This window comes from Myxocyprinus asiaticus, chromosome 19 (genome assembly GCF_019703515.2).
Source record: "Myxocyprinus asiaticus isolate MX2 ecotype Aquarium Trade chromosome 19, UBuf_Myxa_2, whole genome shotgun sequence".
In the NCBI taxonomy this organism is placed as follows: Eukaryota; Metazoa; Chordata; class Actinopteri; order Cypriniformes; family Catostomidae; genus Myxocyprinus; species Myxocyprinus asiaticus.
This window is the reverse complement of record NC_059362.1, coordinates 17951000-17975310: the sequence shown is the minus strand read 5'-3', so window position 1 is coordinate 17975310 and position 24311 is coordinate 17951000. Positions and strand designations below refer to the sequence as shown.

The following is a 24311-nucleotide window of genomic DNA, read 5'->3' as shown; positions in this document are numbered from 1 at the left end:
ATGTCCATGCACAAAATTAAAAAGCACAATACATTTAACACGGTCGCAATGCTTTGAGTTTTTTCAGGTCAACTCTGGTTAACTCAGGTTTGCATTAGCTTCCTTTTTATAAATTGAAATGGTTATATTGATGGGATGAATTTAGTGCACACACTTTAAACAGAGGTGAAAAGAGAGAGAGAGAAAGTGAGTGAGTGAGTGAGTGAGTGAGTGAGTGAGTGAGTGATAGAAATGAGTAGTAGGGGGCTCCTCTACTGTGGCAAAAATTCTCAATACTGGGTGTGTTCAAGAGAAAGTGCAGGTTCAGATGCCCCACCCAAAAAAGTCATCAGGAACCTAGCCCCCTCCACCCACCCTCTTCTCAAACCCTCTACACAAGCACAAGTCTGATCAACAGGTCAGGACTGAGAGACGAAGAAGAAGGACAGGAGAATATAGAGAGTCAATGACTGGCCGCTTACTTCAGAAAACTCATGTCTCCCATTTGGTTTGGAAGAATATGTGTGGTCCTGCTGCTGTGCAGGATTGTGGTAAGTGACACTGAACCATCAAGTGTTTTTGACCGAAAACTGATTAAAGTTTCAGTTTAGTTTAGTTTAGTTCACAAATGCAGTGTCTCTTATATCTTTAAGAGTATAGCAATAAAATGACAACAGGTAATGATAAAGTACATTTATTTTTTTACACATTATACATCCTTTACATGCTTGCTGCTCTTGATGTAAAAATTGTATTCTTCACCAAAACCACTTTGACCTTTTTCAAAACTTTTATACATCAGATTATGCAGTGTTCAATTGATAAATTGGGTCTGATCATTTCTACAAAGATGCCATAGTATGTTTATATTGGTAAATCCTTAGCTTATTAATCAAGCAATTACCCCAAAACATAGTAAAGTGAGTGTCATAATAATCAAAGACAAATTGATGTGGCCTCTTGTTATCTAAAGCTTTGGCAGTGAGAAGTATCTGCCACTTATCACTATTAATACTGAAAAATGCCTGTGGGTAGCATGGTTTCAAGTTTAAACCTGTGCTCTGTGCTATAGTAGCAGGTTCTCACAGAAGAAAGATGTTTGAACACTTTACTCTAACCGTAGCACATACTTGGAACAATGTGTACTAGTACAGCTCATGATTATGAGACAAATTTAGACAATTTGCATTAGCTCTCTAGGCAAAATGAATTTAAAATAATACTAAGCAATGAACCAGTATGCATAATACTGTGCACTGAATAATCTCTAATATACACATAAATCTAACTGAATCAGTCAAAACAAATACATGTATTTGAAATGGCAAATTTAACATATTATTTTAAAGATTATTTTAATGAGGTGCATTATAAAAAAAAGAATTACAATTTTGGACCTTCATTAATAAGACTGATAGGTTTGGTTAATCGAAAGGGCAATTTTGATTTAGACACATACTGTAAATGTTTTACGAAGAAATTACTTTTAACTGTCTTCAATTCTGTTCATTCCTATGAACAAATACTGTGTACACACCTGGTGTAGTTTCACACAGATCATAAAGACTTCACAAAAGCATTTAAAGGCACAGAGAGCAAGTATGTACAAGAATAAGAAAAACTGCTTTCAAAGGACGCAACACTGACATAAGAATCTCTGTAAATTGTTGTTAGCTTTAGCACTCCGCACACTTGAAAAATGGCATGTGGAACTGTTCTCAGCAAACCATAAACAGTTATCAACCGTAAACAGTTGACATTGTACATAACATTGATGTGACAAGAGAAAATCTTAAAATGTATATTATAAATAATCAATATAAATATACATTTTAAAACTTTACATCTATTGTACAGTATGTTTTAAGTAGTTACTCTTTATTTATTTAATACATTTTCTCAGCTGTTTCATTTTGATTTTTGTTCACTACAGATTATTTAAATACAGATTAATTTTAAACAAAGGTCAAAATGTAAATGGGAAAAGAAGTATACTAATGTAATAAGATAAACATATATAATTATAAGTAATGTCATGGTCAAAGCATTACACATGTACTACTGTAATGTTGTAAATGTAAAGAAAATGTAATTGTTTAGGCATCGAGAACCCGTAGCAGATCTAGTCGAAGGAAACGTGAGTGGATTCTTCCACCAACAAGACTGTTTGAGAATGTTGACTACAGAAAAGAGGAGTATGTGGCAAAAGTAAGCATTTTAAGTCTCCATTGTCTCTCTTTTTTTTAAATTTTTTTTTTTTAATTGTGTGATACTATAATTATTTATATTAATTTTTATTAAATGTATTTATTTATTTTATTATTATTTATTCATTGGCTAAAAACTATACACAGTCCAAAAACATGTTTTGCTGATGCTTGCACTGGGTGGTCAAAACTTTTGCTGTTACTGTTGTCATCTCATAAATTTGAGATGACAACTGGATCTACTGGTTCTTAAAGATCTACTGTTTCCTGAAGTTCCTCACATTTTCACCTGTTTCATAAGCTGTCCTACAAACTGCACAATAAATCCTCCTGAGACCCTGCTGAAAAAGGCATTTACATTTGTTTATGTTTTTTAGTTTTATGATTAATTTAATTCTCTTGTAAGAATGGCATATATTATGTTTAGTCTTTTCCTCATCAGAGCTGTTTAGAATATCATGGCTGTCTGGCCTTATGAGATGTTTGACATTATCCATTGTGCATCAAATTAGCAGTTTAATTCAGCTTTTGTGGTCTGCGCAGCGCTGTTTAGTGTAATCTGCTCTGCACGCTCAAGTCAAGCCTAGTTTATGACGCATTATTATTAAGTCACCATGAGGCCACTTGAAGTTACTATGGTTATTAACAATTCATTTTAAAGTGAAAAGCAGACTTTATATTTCCAGAAGGTTAGTATATCAAGTTAATATTATTTAATAATATAAACGGCACTAAACCATAAAATAAACAGGCATCAAAATGACATCCCATAAAGCCTGAAACATGGTAACTGTATTGTTTTATGGTAAATTTCTGGCAACCACAGCTGCAGGTAGTTTATCATAAATTAAACAGATATTTCCTTTTTTTTATAGTGTAGTCAAAGAGTCAGAGATGCATGCCAAGCAATAAAGAGATACACAGCGATTCTGTGGACAGTTCTGGCTACTGATTCTTCCCTGGCTCTTTTGCCAGCCTTCTTTAAATGGACAAAAGTGGGACAAAAGTGAATGGCTGGGTCACAGGAGGATAAACTTATATGGGGAATTTAGCATGTTGCCTTACTCAAATTGAAATATATAAAGATATTCACAAGTATTCTTAACATTGTTTTGCTATTTTCTAGATCCGATCTGATAAAGATCTTCACGGCCAGATGGTGGAATATGGACTGTCGGGTCATGGTGCTGACAAGGCACCCTATAATTTGTTTGTTATCAATCCTGAGACTGGCTTTGTTAAAATCACTGGCTTGCTAGACAGAGAGAAAACAGCCTTATACAATGTGAGTTACACTACCCCGATCTCGTGAGACTTGTCACAATAGTTCAAGGTGGTGAATTTGTACCAATTTGTACCAGTTAATTTGTATGAAATCATATGAGTTACATACCCACCAATGAGAGATGCTACCCTCATGTCCTTGTAGTTCCCGATGTGGCGTTTGTTATGTGTTAACTGTTCTAACTGCTAACCAAAACCCCATCCCTAAACCTAACCATAGAGTGTAACACCTTACCCTACCCAGAGCATAAACATATTAATGTTAAAAGGCCTGATGTGTTATATGGAAGAAAGCACCACTCCCAGTTTCCAAACGTGGGTTCGTGAAGCATATGTGACTGGTTGATATATAAGTCGTATGTTTCACCTCATAGTATTGTAACAAATTCTCATGATGGATACACCTTCATTGCCCCCTAGAAATGTTTGAATGCCTATGTGACTTCAATTTCCAGTCCCAAAGAAGATACCACACTCATCATTTTAGACAAGGAATTAAATTATGTTTGATACAATGACTGAATTATGAGAATGTGATACAAACAGCTTTTATCGTTCTCTTTTTTAGCTGACTGGAATAGCAAGATTCCGTAATGGATCAATCGCAGAGGAAAAAATTGAGCTGAAGATTAAAGTTGATGATCAGAATGATAACCCACCAAAATTCAGATTACAAAAGGGAGCTGTGAAGGAAAGCAGCAAGACTGGTGTGTAAAATAGACCATTCACTTTAAAGAATTATTGAAGCATTTCAACAGACACTGTCTAGATACAAGATATCACAAAATTTAAAGACATTGGCAATATTTCTGGTTTTGAAATTGCCTATCCCAACTTTTTCCAAACATTTTGTCAATTTTTTTTCACCCTCATCATGTCGTTCCAAACTCATTTGTCTTTCTTTCTTATGTGGAACACAAAAGTTAATAATTGATAGAGATAGTGACTCATAGCTTAAAAAAAGCACCCAGAAGTATCATAAAAGAGGTTCATGCAGCTCGTGTGTCACATTCCATTGTTTTCTGAAGGCATACGATTGGTCTGATATAACCTGAAAAGTAAGTAATTTTTCAGAGAAAATCCTGATGTCTGTTGCATGTTAATGAAATCTATGAGAAAAGCTTAACTTACAGTAGCTCACGTGTTAAAGTGAGAACTTGTGCTGTTTTTAGCGCTAAACAATACAAGTGCTCACAATCCATTGTAAACAAACTTCTCTCTTAGCAATCATGAATGCGCATCAAATATTTTTCACAAAAAAAAAACACTAAAATTTCGGGTTGTTTCTCACCAAAACCTATAATTTTTTAGCTGGGACTTTTCGTTTTTCCGATCAATAGAAGATGGGGGACTGTTTGAGTAACCTATATGAAAACTAGTTGCGCTGAAATGCCACTAGTAATTCCAAAACCCAGTGCATCTGTTTTCATTTTAACCATCTTTCTGTGAATTAACTCTCTCTCTCTCATTCTCATGCTGTCTGTGTGTGTGCACTTTTTACAGTATTAACATGCATTATGGGCAATCCAATCACAAGTCGACAGGTGAGACACATGCCCCCCTCCCCCCGGAGTCATCTCAATGTGGTGTTCTATGAGGTTCGTACGACCGAGTAGAGACAAAAACACATCAGAAAAACGTTTGCAACCTGGCAACCTCATTGACTTGGGACGGTGAGAGGTGGTCTCCACAGGGAACTGGGGTGGTTTGATGGGCGGTTTTTGATTCCACTTCCGCCTTCTCTGGGATGACCTTCACCAAAGCCATGGGTACCACTTCTCTCCGTGGTTTTAGGAGATTCAGGTGGTAAATTTGCCGTGCTCTGCCTCTATCTGTTCATTTACCTCATGTGGGTAATAACACGAGGACCTTATCTCCCTGTGAGAATTCCCATAGCTGAGTGCCCCTGTTATACAGCCGGGACTGCTGTTCCTGGGTCTGGAGCAAATTCTCCTGTGTTAGTTGCCCCAATGTGTGGAGTTTTGCTCTCAGGTCCAGAACATACTGAATTTCATTCTTACTCTCTGAAAGTCCCTCCTCCCAATTTTCCCTCAGAACATCTAGGATGCCCCGTGGCTTGCGGCCGTAAAGTAATTCAAAGGGGGAAAATCCCGTGGAGGCTTGTGGGACCTCTCGTACTCAAAAAACAGGGGTTCTAGCCACTAATCCCAATTTTGCACGTCTTCATGTACAAACTTCCGAACCATATTTTTAAGGGTCCGATTAAATCGCTCGACCAGGCCATCTGTCTGAGGATGGTAAACACTGATGCAGATCGACTGAATCCCCAAAAGTTCATAAAGTCTGCGGAGTGTACATGACATAAACGAGGTGCCCTGACCAGTTAGGATTACCCTATTGCAGGACACATCCACACACATTCCCCTTAATAATGTCTGATATGCTGGCAAATTTGTACCCAAAATCAGTGGATGGGTGAGGCATGGACTAACTGCTGCCTCTATTCTATGTTTTTGTCCCTTGAATTGAACAGTAACAGGCACTAAAGGGTATCCGTTTATATCCCCATGCACACACCTCACCTTCACCTGGCGTGGTATACCCAAATCCTCACCTTGAACCAAGCTTTGGTGAATCGAAGTCTGATTACAACCTGAATAAACCAAGGCTTGATATGTACCCCCTTGGATACTTACTGGTATATGGTACTTCCCTGCTCAATCGGGGACGGCTTGTGACACGTCAGGAACCTGGGCCCAAGGCACCACATCCATCACCGGGCATTGAACTTGGATGTGTCCCGGTTCCCTGCAGTTCCAGCACACCATCCCAGACCTTACCTCCACACCTGTGGCCCCGGATTTACCAACCTGGCGGGGAGGGGAAACAGAAACAAAGGGGTTCAGAGCAATAGAAACCCCTCGGGTCCAGGAAGCCAGATCGTCACCAGGGTGTGAGGACAGGAACAGTATGGGATGGGGAAGGGGAAGAGAGAGAGGGAGAGGGAGAGAAAGAGAGTTGGAGAGAGAGAAAAAGATTCACCGTCTCCCAGATACGCCACAAAGTGGTCCTCTGCCAGCTTGACGGCCACTTCCAGCAATGCCGGACGGTGGCACTGGACTCACTCTGCCGTTCCCTTCAGCAGACGTTCGACGAACTGCTCCAGCACCCCCAGGTTGACGATTCTATCAGCGGCACGGTCCTCAGCCAGCAACCACCTCCGACAGACATCACGGAGCTGTTGGGCAAAGGCAAACAGGTGGCCGAACTCACCGAATGATAGCACTCGGAAGTGCTGATGGTGCTGTTCGGGGTTATGGCCAACCCCTTGCAGGATGGCTAGTTTCGGGTCCGAGTACTCCAGCAGACTTGAGACAGGTAGCTGTTGTGCCACAAACTGAGCCTCCCCCGACAACAGCGGCAACAGACGGACCGCCCACTGTGCACGGGACCACCCCAATCCCTCTGCAGCATGCTCTAAATGTTCTATGAAGGCTTCGGGGTCGTCCTGTGGTCCCATTTTCACCAGCGTGATCTGCGGCACAGCAGGCATGGTCGAGGTCACTGCTGGAGTACCCCCTGTGGCAGCAAGCTCCGGATCACCTGTCGGTCCTCCGCCTGAACTTGCATCAGGGTATGGAACCATTGTTCCTGTTCCGACAGCAGCTCCAAGAGGGCCTGATGTTCATCTGGTGGATGCCAGCAAGGGTTTTGACAATCTCGGCAAGCGGCGAGGACTCCTTGATGCCGATCTTCCTTGTTCCTGTGTTTCAGCACCACTTTAGCAAATCTCTTAGTTCCAAGGAATGAGGAACCAGGAGACGACGTACTCCGTTCAAAATAACACAGTCTTTATTAACACAGATCCTCAATTTTCAGCGGAACACTCCAAAATCACACACACACACACACACACACACAGTTTGAAGCTCGGCTCTCTCTTTCCTCTGGCACTGTCTCCTCCCCTTTATCCCCATGTCACAGCTCACTGGGAATACAAACAGGTGTTAGCACAGGTGTAAATCCTTAACCACTCAGCTTTCCCGGACCTTACTCTTCACAGATCGGTGCTCGATCACACCCCTGCCTTCACATTAAGTATATTTTATTTGTACTTTTTGCAGCTGTAAACTATTTACTGTCATGCAGATATAGAACAGTTTGTGGCTACAAACTCTTATAATGTACAGGAAACTCAACAGTTGTATTGGATGTTACGGCCCTGACTGTAGCCTTAGTAGGCCTACTTATGAAATTAAAATGAATATGAAGGATAAAAATAGACCATAACGGAAATTTTACAACTCAGTCCGACAGTGACAGATGAAAAAAAAATTCTATAAATATTTTTTCATTAAATACGTTTTAAACTAACAGTAATATTTTTATATTTTGAATATCAGTCAAAGCTCTATTAGCTGTACACATGCAAATGAACTGAACTGATGCATATGCTAGTGAGATAGTCTTATTGGCAAACAACAAGATACCTTTGTATAACAAAATACGTAAAGCTGACTTTTAACATTAATATTTCTATTTTTGAAAATTATATTACTATGTCAAAATATAAAATCATGTATTAAATAAAATAAATTAAAACTAAAATATATAAAATAATATTTTAGCATAATATTCAGTCAAATATTGTTTTAAATGATCAGATCCCCTGCAAATACACCACGGACCGCTAGGAGTTTGCAGACCCCCGGTTGAGAAACACTAGGCAACACCATAGAGCAATAGTCCTCAACTGGTTTTGCTTCAGAACCTAGATTTAACATTGGACATCTAGTGGTGACCCACCATAGTAAAAAACGTAACGTATCCTGTATTTAATGTAGCCTGGGACGCACTTTCTTTTATCTTGCATAGTTTTGTTCATGGTTTTCAAGTATAAGGGTATGCATCAAGTGACAATTTGTTTGTTGATGATGTCTTGGAGGTCCAGACTTTAAAGCCCTTTATGTACTTGCCCTTATATTTACAGAGCAATGCCATATAAGCACAAGTAAGACCAATGGATGGCTCCTCATTACCGTGGTTAGGTCAGTGTAGCCAGTTTTTCTAACAACTATAATAATTCATTATATTCCTTGTTATGAATAAATAGTAAACACATTAAAAAACTTAAACTACAACTACCACAGTTGGAAAAAAGTACAGTCTAAGAGATTCTACCTAATAGATTAGTAAAGATGATAATGTGTAATTTGTATAAACCTTTGTTTTGGTGCATGGCATAATTTTGTATCTTTTCCTCTTCAGTGCTGTCTAGAATGTTGGGGCTGGCTACTCTTTGAGAGGTTTGACTTCCTCTATAGCCATTTAAATTAGAAATTCTCACTAGAATTCAAATGAGTCACGTCGGTTTTGTGATCTGCGCTGTGACACTGAGGGAAGCCGTTGATTTGCGCATGCTCCAGAAATACAGTAGGTTTAGAGCAGAGCAGATTATCAGCGCGGGTGGTTCTGTACTGAAACCAGGCTTCAATCACACCACGAAAATATTGCATTGCATATGAGAAGCATACTAAGCATATATAAAGCCCCAGTAAAATTTCAGATGGAGTCATAACCCTGGCACTGTTCTTTCCCTGCTGTCCGTGACCCTATCCGAACAGCCCTGTGACCCACCAGTTGAGAAACACTGCCAAAGAGAACCTTAGTGGGCCCCCCTCATCCCCAAAGACAGCCCTGGCTCGGGGCTTACTCACTCTTCATTCATTCATTTTCAACGTAAAAGCCTAATGTGCATTGATGTGAGAAAATAGCCACAAGAGGAGATCAACTTCTGCAGTGACAAACATTCCAAAATGGAAACATAGCTGACACATACAAAAATGTGAAAACATATTTATTTACATAAATAAATGTGAATTCCTGTTCACAACCCCCCTAGTGATTAAGCCCCGAGGATGTAGCCCATTTTGCCATTGGGTTAACATGGACCTGTGTTATTGCCAATGTCATACTCTTTATACTTGATAAAAATTACAAATTTTTCTATCTACATTCAAAAAAATTTCTTATGAATCAATAGGAACACCTGTCATACAGATAACAGCTACTGATGCAGACGAGGAAGGCACTATCAATTCCAAAATAGCATACAGTATAGTAAAACAAACACCCATGGAATCTGGGCATAGTTTCTCCATCGATAAAGATACTGGGAAGGTCTATGTAAAGGAAAAAACCCTGGATCGAGAGGTAACTGAAATTAAATCTGACACTACACAACATTAACAATATCAAGTATCACAACCACGGTTACTGAAGTTCTGAGGTTTTATTTAATTTAATTTGTCCTTTAAATTCATTTTCTTTAGTTCCTACTCCACGATGGTTAATTTTAGTTTTCTAGTGTCAGTTTAGTCTACGTTTTTCAATACATTTACTTTTTAGTTTTAATTTTTAAAGTTTTTGGGCTGTCAAAGTTAATGTGTTAAATGATATCAGTTAGGTATTCATGCTTGATAAAGGCAAACTGTAAAGGCTTAAAATTGTATGTATCAAAAACTAAAATTTATTTGTGGTGTGTTTATTTTAGTTAGTTTTGGAGTCATGAAAATGTAATTTAATTTGGTTTGCCATTTTTCCAATCATCTTAGTATATCTATTTTATTTCTGTTATTGAAATTAATTAATTTTCATTTTAGTTTTAGTTAACAATGATAACACAACTGTAAAATGTAACTGAGCATTTAAATTCAGATTTTGGTAATATTTTCTTTCACAGAGACATGACACATATACTTTAATAGTTCAGGGGGTTGATATGAATGGGGCCCCATCTGGCAACACAGGGACAGGCACAGTTCAAATTCACATTTTGGACATAAATGACAATGTCCCCACTCTTGAGAAGGAGGAGGTAAGATGAAATGTTGAAATGTTGATCAGATCAACAAATAGTTTTTATATTTTAATTTTTTTATAACACATCACATGCTTATTATAGGCTGTTGTCTTTCTTCTGTCAGTATTTAGGCAGTGTTGATGAAGGTGTGGTTGATGTGGTCGTGATGAGAATAAAAGCGCAAGATAAGGACCTGGAATTCACTGATAACTGGCTGGCAGTTTTTGATATTCAAAAAGGAAATGAAGATGGTCTCTTCACCATTGAAACTGACCCTAAAACGAATGAAGGAATTCTAAAACTTGTCAAGGTAAATGCATTTGAATTTACTTACACTTATTGTGCATCTCCTGTTAAAATAAGCTACATTATGTAATCCTTTTGTCTTTTTTCCTTAACCATGCCTATTTGCTTACTGTCCGAAGCCTGTTGATTTTGAAAAGGTAACAGCATTGGACCTCAGCTTGGTTATAGCAAATGTAGCTCCTTTTATAAATGGAAGTGCTTTGGAGCTAGACGTTGGTCTAGACAGGGATGGACTAGGGGCTGGAGCAGGTATAGGGGCAGGGGCAGGGGCTGGGCTTGGGGCAGGGGCAGGAGTGGGGGTTGGGGTAGGGTTAGGGGTGGGAGTAGGTTTAGGAGTTGGAGTGGATCTTGGGATGGATGCTGGATTGGATTTGGATGCTGGAGTGGATCAGGGTGCTGGAGTGGATTTGGATGCTGGAGTGGATCCGGGTACTGGAGTGAATGTTGGAGTAGATGCAGGTGGTGGGGCTAAACCTGATATTGGGCTTAAACCCATCCCTGAAACTAAACCTGGAACCAAGCCTGGCCCCTCACCTGGTGTCAAACCTGGGACAAAACCAGGAACAAAACCTGGCTCCAAACCTTCTGGAAAACCTGGATCTGACCCAGATAAAAAACCAAGTGGGAAAGGTTACCCAGTAAGAATCAGTGTCAACAACTTACCTGATGGTCCTATCTTCTCACCTTCTGTGAAAGACTTCCCTGTGTCAGAGGATCCTGATAATGCAAAAATTCCAAAAGTGCTGGGCACATTTGCTGCTTTGGATGGTGATACTGGAGAACCAGCTGAAAATGTAAGGTGAGCTTTAATACCCAATACCCATACCAAGGGTATCACAAAGTATACAGCTAATCTTATTTAAAGGAGTCATGTCATGAGGAATCAAATTTTCCTTTATATTTTGACATATAAGACGTCATTCTACTATAAACATAGACTGTATTTTAGAACTCAAAACTTAATCACCAGTGCTATAAAAGCATTTGTTGAAACCAAGCTGCTAAAATACCTTGTTCCCTACTTATGCGACTTCTCTACGTCATTTGAGGGCCCTTTAATTCATGACCACCTCTACAGCGAAAGAACATCTACGCCTACTTTACGTCATTACATCCTTGGCCCCGCCCACTGGTGCTTCAGTTCATAAACTACGAGAGAGCAAGGCAGGCAGGCCTAGTGTGGCCTAACTATTCCTGAACACAATTAGTCCAGTTACATCTGGACTAATTGTGGTGGACATAAAGACTTTAATTGTGGTGTCAAGTTACAATTCTGAAGGGGAGATGCTTTTTTCTGTCATTCAGCTGCTGCCTCTTGCTGTTTTGAGCACACACTGCTCAACAACCTGTTCTTCTGCCCATCTGCACAATTTTTAGATGGACATCTTTGACCATTTTGATGCATTTCCAGTTATGTGATACTGTGCGTGCGTGTGTGTGCCTATTCACCATGCTTTGGACTATGTATGTACGTTTTTTTCGACTTATATCAGCGTGGATTGTTTGTGAACCAGTCATAATACGATTCAGACTTTGCAAAGGAACCATTATTGAAGGATAAGGTAGTTAAAAACACTTGGACCCGATCAAAAACACAAGTAAACCATTTAATTCATGAATATTTCAAATGTCATGACTGTTTGATCATTTATGGTCCTGAGATTTAATTAACAGTTGTGCTTGAGATGAACAGTGTAATATATTCGGATGCAATGTGTTGGATGTGCGTTATGTGTAAACCCTGAAATTTAGTTTTACAATGTTGAGGGGCTTGTTCATTCTCTTCCATTTGAGTTTCAAATGTGGCTGTATTGGCTGCAAGATGTCAGCCAATCATAACAGTGGCTACTTGCGTTGAATTTTAATGAGGTGCTTAGGCCAAAGCTAAGCATTTCAGACAGAGGGCCAGAGGCAGGGTGGAAAATTATCATATATTACTAAATTATGTTTTAATGAAAAATAAAAAAAAATAAAAAAAAAAATAAAACTTTACTTACATTATCAGTGGACCTCAGGGAAGATAATAAAACTATAAAAAAGAGCATTTCATGACCCCTTTAAATTAATATTCATGTCAGTTATTTATGCACATATAAAGACAATTTGATCATTGCCTAAAACTGTTTCTATAGGGACATAATATTAATAAATTCTGGTCATTTGGTCATCATTTATTGTTATTGTTTAAATCATGTATGGAACACCCAGGTATGCTAAAGGTCATGACCCTGATAACTGGATAACCATCGATGAGGAGAAAGCTGAGATTAAACTGGCAAAGGTTCCTGATCGGGAATCGAAGTTTCTGGTCAATGGAACTTACATTGCAAAGATTATCTGCATTACTCAAGGCAAGACTTTTGTTCATCAGTTATTAAATGACACCTTCCTAAGTAATTCACTGCATGCTAGTATTTGGACTTTTGAGGTGCAGAAAGTGTTTAGCACCTTAAAGGAATATTCTGGTTTAAATTAAGCTCAATCCACAGCATTTGTGGCATAAGGTTGAAAGTTCATTTCAACTTGTCCCTTTTTTTCTGGCAAAAACTTTAGGTATTTACTGCAGGCTATCTTTTTTGTTTTGTTTATGGTAATCAACATATTGCCACAAAAGCAGTTGATTGAGCTTAACTGGTATTGAACCTGGAGTATTCATTTAAAACTGACACCATTGCGGGGGGCCTGGGTAACTCAGTGTGTATTGACACTGTCTACCACACCTGGAGTCGCAAGTTCGAATCCAGGGTGTGCTGAGTGACTCCAGCAAGGTCTCCTAAGCAACCAAATTGGCCCAGTTGCTAGGGAAGGTAGAGTCACATGGAGTAACCTCCTCGTGGTCGCGATTAGTGTTTCTCACTCTCAGTGGGGCGTGTGGTAAGTTGTGCGTGGATCGCGGAGAGTAGCATGAGCCTCTACATGCTGGGAGTCTCTGCGGTGTCATGCACAATGAGCCATGTGATAAAATGAGCAGACTGACAGTCTCAGAAGCGGAGGCAACTGAGACTTGTCCTCCATCAACCAGATTGAGGTGATTAACCGCACCACCATGAGGACCTACTAAGCAGTGGGAATTGGGCATTCCAAATTGGGGAGAAAAGGGGATAAAAAAAACTAAAAAAAAACTGACAACATTGCATAGAATATGAAGTCTAACATTGTCAGAAGGCCAAATATTTACATTCAAAGAAAGCCGAGAGAACCTGTTGAACTACTTTCTAAAACATTATTTTTTGGAATGTGCAGGCTCGATGGTGTGGGGGTATATTTTCTGTAAATAATTTTCTGAAAATAACCCTAAAGTATATAATTCTAAATATTCTCTTTTTAATTTCTAATAAAATATTCAGATATTTAAACAATTAATTTTAGATTGGCTTAAATTCTCAGAATTCACCATCTTTAGCATTGTTTCATTTAAATAATCAAAATTTTGAAATGGTCTGGTCACTTAGCTAATTCTTCTTGTAAGTCACAAAAGCTTTTGTAAATTGTGTGTCACAGGTTCAACATTCTGACATAAAAAATGTCTTATATTCTTTTGACTGAGTTATTATTTAAGCAACATGGAATATAGGTCAATTTTCCCTTTTCATAATATCTGCTTAATTTCTCTCTACATTTTTAGATGTGCCAGCTAAGACTGCTACTGGGACAATAGTATTGAAGGTGGAGGATTCCAATGACCACTGCCCCACATTGACCAGCACCTATCAACAAGTCTGTGATGATACTAAAGTGATGAATGTCACAGCTTTCGATGAGGATGTTCATCCTAATGGCGCCCCTTTCCAGTTTGTTTTGATAGAGGAGGAAACTATGGGAAAATGGGAGATGGAACCTATAAATGGTAAAATAAAGCTGGGTTGTTTACTTTAAACACACAAATAAACACTCTAATTCATTAAATGAGAATCACCGGAGCGTAAGGGATGTAGTGTACATGGGTGGTGAACTTTGTGGAATAGTTCACCTAAAAATGAAAATTCATAATTTACTCGTTCCAAACATGTATTGCTTTCTTTCTTCAGTGGAGCGCAAAATATTTATGGGTCACTCTTTCCCATGCAATTACAATGAATGGGGAATTTGGGTGAATATTGACCACTATTATGATTCACTTTATGGTGCTTTTGCAGCTTGAAAGCTTGAAAGCTCTAGTCCCCATTTATTGTAATTGTGTGGAAATGAGCAACTAAGTATACATTCCTTAAAATGTCTCCTTTCGTGTTCCACTGGAAAAAAAGAAAGTAATTCAGGTTTGAAACAACATAAGGCTGGGTGAATGATGGCAGAATTATTATTTTGGGTGAACTAATACAACTAACTTCACTTTCCTTACAAAACGTGTGTCACACCCTTTTAATGTTACTGGGCATGCAAAGATATGGTAAACTGCACAAATTAGTGTAAGTAAACTACTCTAAACCTCTAAGTGTTCCTCTCTTATTTGTAGGAACATCAATGAGTTTTCATACACAGGAGTCTCTGTGGCCAGGCATCTATGAGCTGGCAGTGAAAATTTCTGATGTTCAGGGTCTGACCTGTACAGATATCCAAAAGCTGGAAGTAGAAGTTTGCAGCTGTAGGAATCATGGCTCCTGTGGGCCAAGGCTAGCTGCTCAGCATGGCTCTCCATTCAAAATCAGAGCACCAGCTCTTGGATTATTCCTCATCAGCCCATGTTTACTCCTGAGTGAGTTACATTATACACACAGTTACATTCAGATGAATGAATAACAAGAAATTGATATGGCTTGAAATCCATATATAAAGCCATTACAACTGTACAACTTTGATAGAGCTCTATTTACTTGTAACACAAATTCACTCAATGTGCAGTGATACCCTTCCTCCTGATCTTCTGCCGGTGTGGGACAGTGGTCGAGTTCACAGATTTGCCCTTTGACACTAAAGAACATCTCATCCCATATCACACTGAAGGAAAGGGGGAGGACAAGGTAAAAACATCTGTGTAAACAAACAGATAATGTCTCTAACAAAAAAGTGATTGGCTCTTTTAACTGTAAGATGGGACTTCCATACCTGTAGCTGCCATATTGACCGTTGCAATCAACATGATCACACTGAAAATTGATATGCTGCTTCCAAATGTACATGTACCCAGATATAGACCCCATTCTGGTGAATTACTATTACTAAATCAAATGTGTTCACTTTTTCCTGTGGCACTAATGATAGCCTGTTGCGCACACAGGGATTTCCTTTTCCAACAGAAAACAGGAAGTAATTGCATTCATTCTGAGACACGGGTTTTGGTCCCGTAGGAATCAGGAAGTATTTGCATTCACTCTGAGACACGGGTTCTGTGGAAACCAGGAAGTAATCTTTTTCACATAAACAATGCTGTGGGCATTTAAATGTTTTTAATTTTACTCCATTGATGGTTAGGTTTAGGGTTTGGGTTAAGGGAGCAGAGTTAATGAAATATGAATTCCTGTTGACTGTATTACATTATTTACAACTAAAACTACAAGTCGATTTTGGCACCATTCTGTGGACATTTTTACCTGAAACTGATCAACAACACTGGGGGCAGTGTTTTCAAATTTTGATTAGCACAGACAAATTTCAGCAGCAAAAACTTCGATTGCCTATCGCCAAATTCACAGTGAGATCACTCTGTTGCAGTGCCTCTATCAAAAGGCGATTGACTCCTGTAACTACAAAGCAGTGACTGCAGCCACCATATTTAACAGTATGATTTCGTCTGTTCATATGTATACAAGGGGCCATCTCATCCCTTATAATAGCTCTGGCCCAGCCAATCATGAGCTTGGCACAACCACCCCCTTACCCACACTCATACTGGTATGGCATATCCTGAGAATACAATGGCCCACCTTACATATTAGAGCTTGAACCGAGCCAGTCAGTCAAACTACTGTACATGCTATGAAGATATGCAAGGAGTCAGCATGAATGCAATTTATAGAACTCATACAGATCTGAATAAATCGAGCATCACAAAAATACTTTGTCTTCACAACGTGTAGCTATAATATGAACTTGATTTTGTATGTACTCTCACTGCAGGAGGTTCCTCTTCTCAGCAGTACTCTTCCTACAACAGACCAAAACAACAGACTGCTGTTGCAGAATGGCAAGGATTCCAACAAAGTATGCTCGATGCCTGTTTGTGCAATTGTTGCAAATGGCAGTAGAACATTGAACCAGGAAATAAATGGAGGGTTTTCAGAAACTGACAACAGGCTTTGGTACTGGCAAAACACCCTTGTAGCCAACCAGCACAGCAATTACTACTCTTCATCCCTAAGGAATGAAAAGAATGACATTTATGAGGAAATGGCACTGGCTGATGAGTTTCTGAATGAATACTACACTCAGGTTTGAAATATACCATGTTGCAAAGCATTTCATACACTATAAGGCCAAAGGTATGTGCACACCAATATACCCCAAATAACCCATAGTGCTTGTTGTGCATTTAATTTCAAACCCATTAACATTAGTAGGAAGTTGGTCCTCTGTTACAGCTTCCACTCTTCTGGAAAGGCTTTCTACTGTTATTTTAAACATGGCTACAGGGATTTGCTTTCATCGAGACACAAGCATTAGGGTGGCCAGTCACGGATGTTGGGCAATGGGGCCTGACTTGCAGTCAGTGTTCCAATGAATCCAAAAGTTGTTCAGTGGAGTTCAGGTCTGGGCTTTGTGCAGGCCAGTCACGTTTTTTATGGACCTTGCTTTGTGCACAGGGTCATTGTCATGCTGGAACAGAAAACTCCCCAAACTGTTGCTATGAAGTTGGAAGCACATTCTCTAGCATGTCATTGTATGCCATGACATTAAGATTTGTCTTCACTGGAATTAAATGGCCTAGCCAGATCCATTAATTAGAAGTGGGTGTACACATACTATTAGCCATGTGGTGTAAATTCATTTAATAATAATTGTGAAAGAAATATAAACTACTATGAAGATTTCTCTACATGTCTCAGAGTAGAATTTGTGAATAGTGGGGCACCCATATGATATTAAGGAACTAACAATTTAATATTCGTGATTGCAGAAAGCGAGTTGTGCTGCAGACAACCCTCCTCTGAAAGATGGTCCTCTGGTTTATGAGTATGAGGGTCGAGGAACCCCTGCTGGCTCTGTTGGCTGCTGCAGCCTCCTTGAGTCAGATGAAGACCTGGAGTTCCTGAACAACTTGGGTGCAAAGTTCCTTCCATTAGCAGACATATGCCATCCTCCAGAACCTTGCTCACCACCTCCCAAAATTGAGCAAAAAGTCAAATCAGTTGAAACCAGCTTGAAAAGCAAGAGCCCTGTCACAGCTAGTACTCCCCAGGTTACCAAAACCCCTCCACCTCCACAACAGGTACAGCAAAGCTCCATTACCAAAGTTAAGGAGACAGTCCACAAATCAGCCACCCTTCCAAGTGCCAAAGCAAGTCAGACCGTTATTATGCATCATCAGCCTGTATTCTATCTGATGGAGCAGCAAATACCAAGCACGGTTCTTCTAGCTGAAAGTCCCACACAGGGTTTGTACGTAATAAATGGAAACCCAGGAACGGAAGGTTTGGTACTCCAAAGCAAAAACATTTCACAGGCAACTCTGAGCAGAGGACAGCAGGCAATGTATGTGATCGATGGAGCCCCTGTATCTCCTAAGCAGCTAGTACAGGTAAAAACAGCAGTGCAGGGACAGGAATCTGAGCTAGGATTTAGCCCTGTCTCATCTCCCATTGGAGTGACTGGGGGTGTAGTGTTAATGCAGACCCAGATGAGCACAGAGAAGGTAATGCAGGGGGAGGTCAGCGGACCAAAAATGGTGCTTCATGATCCAACAGCACTGGGAAAAATATATAAAAAGAAGACACCATCTGAGTCACTGGTTACTAAGATAGAAAAGGCTGATCTAAAAGAAAAAAAACTGGTATCATATAAACAAGTATCAGAAGATTAAGTTAGACAAGCTTCTATACAGAGGGCCCAAAATGAACCTTTTGCCTCATCTGCCAATGAATGGTGAATTATTAGCTTTAAATATTCCTTACCAGCCATGAAACAGTGACTATGATTAAATGGACACCAGAAAGCAACTTTATTGCGAGAAAGTAGCATTCTCATTTACATGCACTGTATGTAACATCTGTAGGAACAAGGCGTGAGGAGGAACTAAGTGCAGGCTTTTATTTATAAAACTCAGAAAACTAAACACACATAACTCAACACATAACAGAGGCACAAACCAAACATCCATAAAAGTTTAACAACTGACAAAGACAGAGAGAATACGAGGGCAATATATACACAGACAAGCAAAACATATGACAAAGACAACCAATAACAAGACTAAACTAATAACAAGATAACAAGACTACTAAACAGAAACCAATAACAGAACAGAACTGATAACAACTTAACAAGACAATAAACCAAAGAGAACAAGACACATGAACATGAGGGAAACAGGATATCACAAGACTAGACAAGGAAAACACAGAACTATACACTAAAAGTCTTAAATCCACCTAGCGACCACTAGTGGCTGCTAGCACAAATGTCCAAAATGTAACAATGTATAAGCACCATACTCTTTACTCCTGTATACATGCAGCTCAGTCAGCAATCAGCTTTCTCCACAGTACTGTAATTTCCCCATGATGCTAGTGTAAATAACAAACATGTTATCCAAGGAAGACTTTTTATCACCCGTTGCTTCACTTTATTTCCAGAGAGTTGTTGCTGTGTTTGTTTCCTTAAATTTCTATTGCGACCTGCACTGGAATTGCGCTGCAATAGTGGGGTTTCCCTCTTACGTAAAATCTCCGGGATTCCCCCAATGTAAGAGCGCATTTACGCTAACGTGAGGGACAGTTTATATTTTACAGTGGTGTGCATATATGGGTGTAGTTTATAGTGTATTTTCTTTTCCCACTGTACTCCCAGAAATTTTACATTTTTTCCACTTTGTTGAATTGTTGTTTGGCTCCATTCTATGACGTTTGATATTCGGCCTGTTCACACACATGCGCACTCCTCAAAAACCTGTTAGAACGCAGCTTACTGTATGTGTTTACATGACCACATAAGCCGCATTTTCTGGGAGAAACCTGGGTGTGTTAAACTGCTTTCTCTTAATTCCTTAAATAGCTAAAGAAATCGGCGTTCTCTTTTACATGCTCTTTCAGAACACCGCTTACTGTAAAAACCCTTTAATAAACCGTTTTCTTAAGTGCATGTAAATGTGGTCAGTTTTTAACCTTATTTCACTAAAACTGTATATTGTTTGTTCCTTTGACAAAGGAAAAAGTGCAGAAAGTCCCGCACAGTATCATAGTTTAGCAACTCTGTGAAAATCCTGTCGCAAAAAGAGAACCATTGTGACCATAATTTAGTTTTGGTGGCTTATCACTAGGAATCTGTCACCACATGGAGATCTGGAGTTAGGACAATACAAGAAAATTTGTGTCCTAGCTAAACCTTTGATGATACATTTTCTGCTAAGGTAAAAGTTGTTAGAAAATGTGCAACAGTTACTGACATTAACTTGTTTATATCTCTTTGATTTGATCACGTTGCTAATGTCAGAGAGTTTGAGAGGCCGTTCACACTGAATGTGTCCTTGAGCTAAATAAGCTATATTATGTTGCAATTCCTAAAAAGGCATGTTTTATTTACTCACCAAAGCCAATTTATTCTTATTTGATGCTTGGCAAGTTAATTTTGGACCCTGTCTATACAGCTTGTTAAAACTGATAGATCTAAAACAACTACATACATTTTAGCAAAGTAAATGGCCGTGTCTCAAAAAGTAGTTAGCTGTCTACATAGGCAGCTTTTTATGGCGTCTTAGGTGTGCTCTTGATATTTCAGTTTAAAAAAGGTAACCTTCTAGCTATGATGGATTGCGACAAGCTTAGTGAAAAAAAAAATCCATTCAAGTTGTTGGATGGAGCTGAGGGAAATATTGACTATAAATTACTTAAAAGTATATTTTTGCTCATTACAGAAAAGCATCATTAAGAAATATTTCCATCAAATAAAAAAATTATTATTTCATCTAATATTTGAATGTATTGCATTTGCGATTATTACTTTGTGCTCATTTGCTTTTTTACATGCTAACGACAGAATGAACATTTAGTTCACGAGGAGCACAATTTGCTTTTGCTATCTATGAAAAGTACTTCAAATTAGTCACTTATAAGGTTCCATTTCAGCCCATGTAAGCATTAGACAGCAAGCCAGCTCACTAGGTTTTGAAAAAACAGCCAATATCTGTCGTTTTCAAGTAGTCAGTGCAACACAAAAAGAGAATTGACTTAAAAGTGATGGAATGTTTTTAATTTCTAAACAGACAGATACGATCATAGAGTTAGATCAAAGGCAATCAACTCTGAACCAAATGGGTGTCTGCTTCTTTCTCAGAGGGCATAAAGACAGAATCAGGAGGTGTCACATAATCACAGAAATACACTTTCAAATGCAGAGCAAACGCTTGAATCAAAACAGCAAAACTAAACCCAGGTGCTTTATCTATTGAAGCCACTGCTTGTTTGAATCCAACTAATGTTGTGACCCAATTCTGTCCACCTCTCCTTCTCACCATTGTTTTTTGTCATCTTTACACTTTTGCTGGCCAAGCAAAGGACCACACAAGCTATATTAAAAACAATACAAAATAAAAATGTAATCTAAATTCTTTAAATATTAATCAAATTGTTTCTCAATTTCTATTTTTATTTTTTATTAATAACTTTCAATTTTTTTACACACTGACATTTGCAAGCACTTTTACTGATACTGACAATTTTGACAATTATCTAGTGATTTCTTTTGCCTGTATTTATGGGATTTCTGATGACAACACTCTTTAATAAATTACTTTAACACTCCAGTTCTCCAGCATCTCTGTGAGTCATATACTGTCAGCTTGACAGCTTTCTCGTTAACCCTCAGGAACTTTTTCCAAAAATCACATTTTCTCTTTTCACCCTACCTGCTAAAACCTGCCTTACCAGCAGTTTTTTAATGCAGTCATATATTACAACTAGCTTTTAACTTGAGTGGACACCTTACTGCCACAGGGTATGAGCAAAAGAATGAAAAGTAGAACACACCTGAATTTTTCACAAAAAGACAGTATGACACTACTTATTTATAAACTGTCACATGGAGTCCAGTTTCCACACTTTTCCCAATTCAAATAGGATGATGTGAATCAGGATGATCATGGTGGCTTGATCAGCATGTTTCACAGCGGCACTTTTAGAAGTCATGTTCAAACATGATCTTGATGACTTGTTGTGACTGTATTGAGTGTAATTTAAATGAAATTCTTATATAAAAATGTATCTTCCTAAATAAGAACAACCAACATGATCACACGGGAAACCAACATGTTGTTTCCAATAGTTCATGTACGCAGAAAACTCCATACAGCCGAATTACTGACAAGCACCATCCCCCATCAGATATTTTTGCATCAATTCAGACATGTATCACGTTGCGTGAGCAACCTCTGAGAGAAAGGTTCTGATTGAGACAAATATGCCCCCTAAATTTAAAATGTGGGGGTAAAAATTGCCTTCGTAATTAATTCTGCTTTGTTTGTATCATCTGATATATTTTAATCTAGCCCTGGTTAAATGTATCACAAAAAGTTTATTGCTGATTTAATTTTATAAGTATTTTGCATAAAAAGATGACATAGAAAATCAATTCAAGGGGACAAATATTGCCCCTTAATAATAATAATAATAATAAAAAGTAAATTTCTGACCCTCATTGGTGTTTAGATTAGAATTTGCATTTCTGTTAAAGGGATTATTCGCCCAAAAATGACAGTTCTCTCATAATGTACTCACCCTCATGATAGGTGTGGGTGAGAAACAGATACATTTTTACATTTTTTTTTTTTTTTTTTACTATAAATCTCAACTTTCAAACAGCCATCCTAAGCACTCTTCTCTCCTAAGATTTCTTCTTCTTTTGCTTTTGGCAATTTGCATTCTTTGTGCATATCGCCACCTACAGGGCAGGGAGGAGAATTTATAGTAAAAATTTACTTAAAGGTTTAGCATGTAATTTCTGCACTACTAGTGGGGAAGGTAAACCCATGAATGGCGTACTTATAGTTGTCAATGAACAATAAACAGGGATAGTAGAAAATGTTTTGACAAAAAAGGTTACATAATTCACCATAAAATATTGACCTGTTTCTCACCCACACCTATTATATCACTTCTGAAGACATGTATTGAACCACTGGAGTCATATGGGTTGCTTTTATGCTGCCTTTATGTGCATTTTGGAGCTTCAAAGTTCTGGACGCTGTTGACTTGCATTGTGTGGACCTACAGAGCTGAGATATTCTTCTAAAAACCTTTGTTTGAGTTCAGCAGAAGAAAGAAAGTCAAATACATCTGGGATGGCATGAGGGTGAGTAAATGATGAGAGAACTTTCATTTTTGGGTGAACTATTCCTTTAACTGCACTCCAACATCATGTGCCAGCAGCATATGATCCTGCAGCTCTCACCTGGTTACCTACTGAAGATAAGCAGGGTTGAGCCTGAATAAAGGAGACCTCCTGGGGAAAACTATGGTTGCTGCTGGAAGAGTTGTTAATGAGGCCAGCAGGGGGTGCTCACCGTGCAGTCTATTTGGGTTCTAATGCACCCCTATAGTGACGGGGACACTATAATGTAAAAAGACACCATCTTTCGAATGAGACTTTAAAGGTAATTTGTGTCATCTTGGACCCACAATGACACCTAGTGGCGCGGATGCAGCATCATTCAAAATCAATAGTTTTATTTTCCGATGCCATAGTAGAAATTCACTATTCACTGTCAGCCATGATAATTTAATTCAAAAGGGAAAGTGTCCAGTATCAAGGCAGTTATTAAGCTCTTAAACTCTGTGGACCCACCGGCGGGTTTAAAAGGGGGCGCTAGATCGAGAAAAAAATGTACGCTTAAAATGCTCAAGTCCCCGTATAAATAAGGCAGGCATATGTGGTATCGTTTGAAAGCTTAGAATCTGAACTTTTCAAAGATAACCACCAATTCTGCATTTATGTTCCTTAAAATAACAGTATAAGGCCTTAAATCATCTGCGTCGCAAATAAGCACCACCAAGTGGTTATGTGGTAGAAATATTAATATGAATATAAAAGTCTTTAAAATAGCACTTCAATAGACAAATCATACATCAAGTGAAAGCACTCATTCTCAGGAACGGGATTGTACAGTTATTCTGTTGCAGTAATACCACAGTTTAAAAGATTTCCAAAAGAATCATAGAGTGAAATATGACATTTGTAAGCAATATACAAATGTCTCCGATAACTGCTGCTGTAAGCCCCAAATAGCTACAAACTTTATATCTGCTTTTACAATAGGAAGGACTCTAAAAATTAGCCATTAATTACTTGTCTGTGAGCTTGCTTGTGTGAATAATCCAATGTTATATCTTAGATGTCCAGAACAAAATGTGCAGTGCCATAGGAAAAGCATCTCAAATTATGAGAAATATATGTTATTGACTATTATAAAAAGTTATTTGTACATTATTGCAAAGAGGAGGGTCTTAACTTTCTAATGACACAAAGATTGAGCTTCAAGTCCACTCAGAGGCCGAGATATTCGATGAAAAAAGGGGGTGGTGCAAAAACTGAAAATTAGACTGAATGTCTATGGACGAGCACATCTGTGA

The 24311-nt window shown here is 38.6% G+C and overlaps 1 protein-coding gene across 1 annotated transcript; it reads left to right on the top strand.

The window, feature by feature from the left end:
- Positions 1 to 405: 405 nt before the first annotated feature.
- Positions 406 to 21484, top strand: si:ch73-74h11.1 (desmoglein-2). Its single transcript, XM_051645606.1, has 14 exons — positions 406 to 530; positions 2080 to 2187; positions 3313 to 3471; positions 4039 to 4177; positions 9475 to 9644; positions 10174 to 10308; positions 10418 to 10603; positions 10719 to 11398; positions 12808 to 12950; positions 14225 to 14446; positions 15053 to 15292; positions 15439 to 15557; positions 16654 to 16965; positions 17651 to 21484. Exons 1-14 carry the CDS (start codon positions 474 to 476, stop codon positions 18551 to 18553), a joined length of 3573 nt encoding a protein of 1190 aa, XP_051501566.1. The 5' UTR covers positions 406 to 473; the 3' UTR covers positions 18554 to 21484.
- Positions 21485 to 24311: the final 2827 nt, after the last annotated feature.

Coding starts and splice junctions, on each gene's coding strand:
- si:ch73-74h11.1 (XM_051645606.1), top strand. CDS start 474: ATGTCTCCCATTTGGTTTGGAAGAATATGTGTGGTCCTGCTGCTGTGC. Junction 531..2,079: donor TGCTGCTGTGCAGGATTGTG/GTAAGTGACACT, acceptor GTAATTGTTTAG/GCATCGAGAACCCGTAGCAG. Junction 10,604..10,718: donor GAATTCTAAAACTTGTCAAG/GTAAATGCATTT, acceptor TACTGTCCGAAG/CCTGTTGATTTTGAAAAGGT.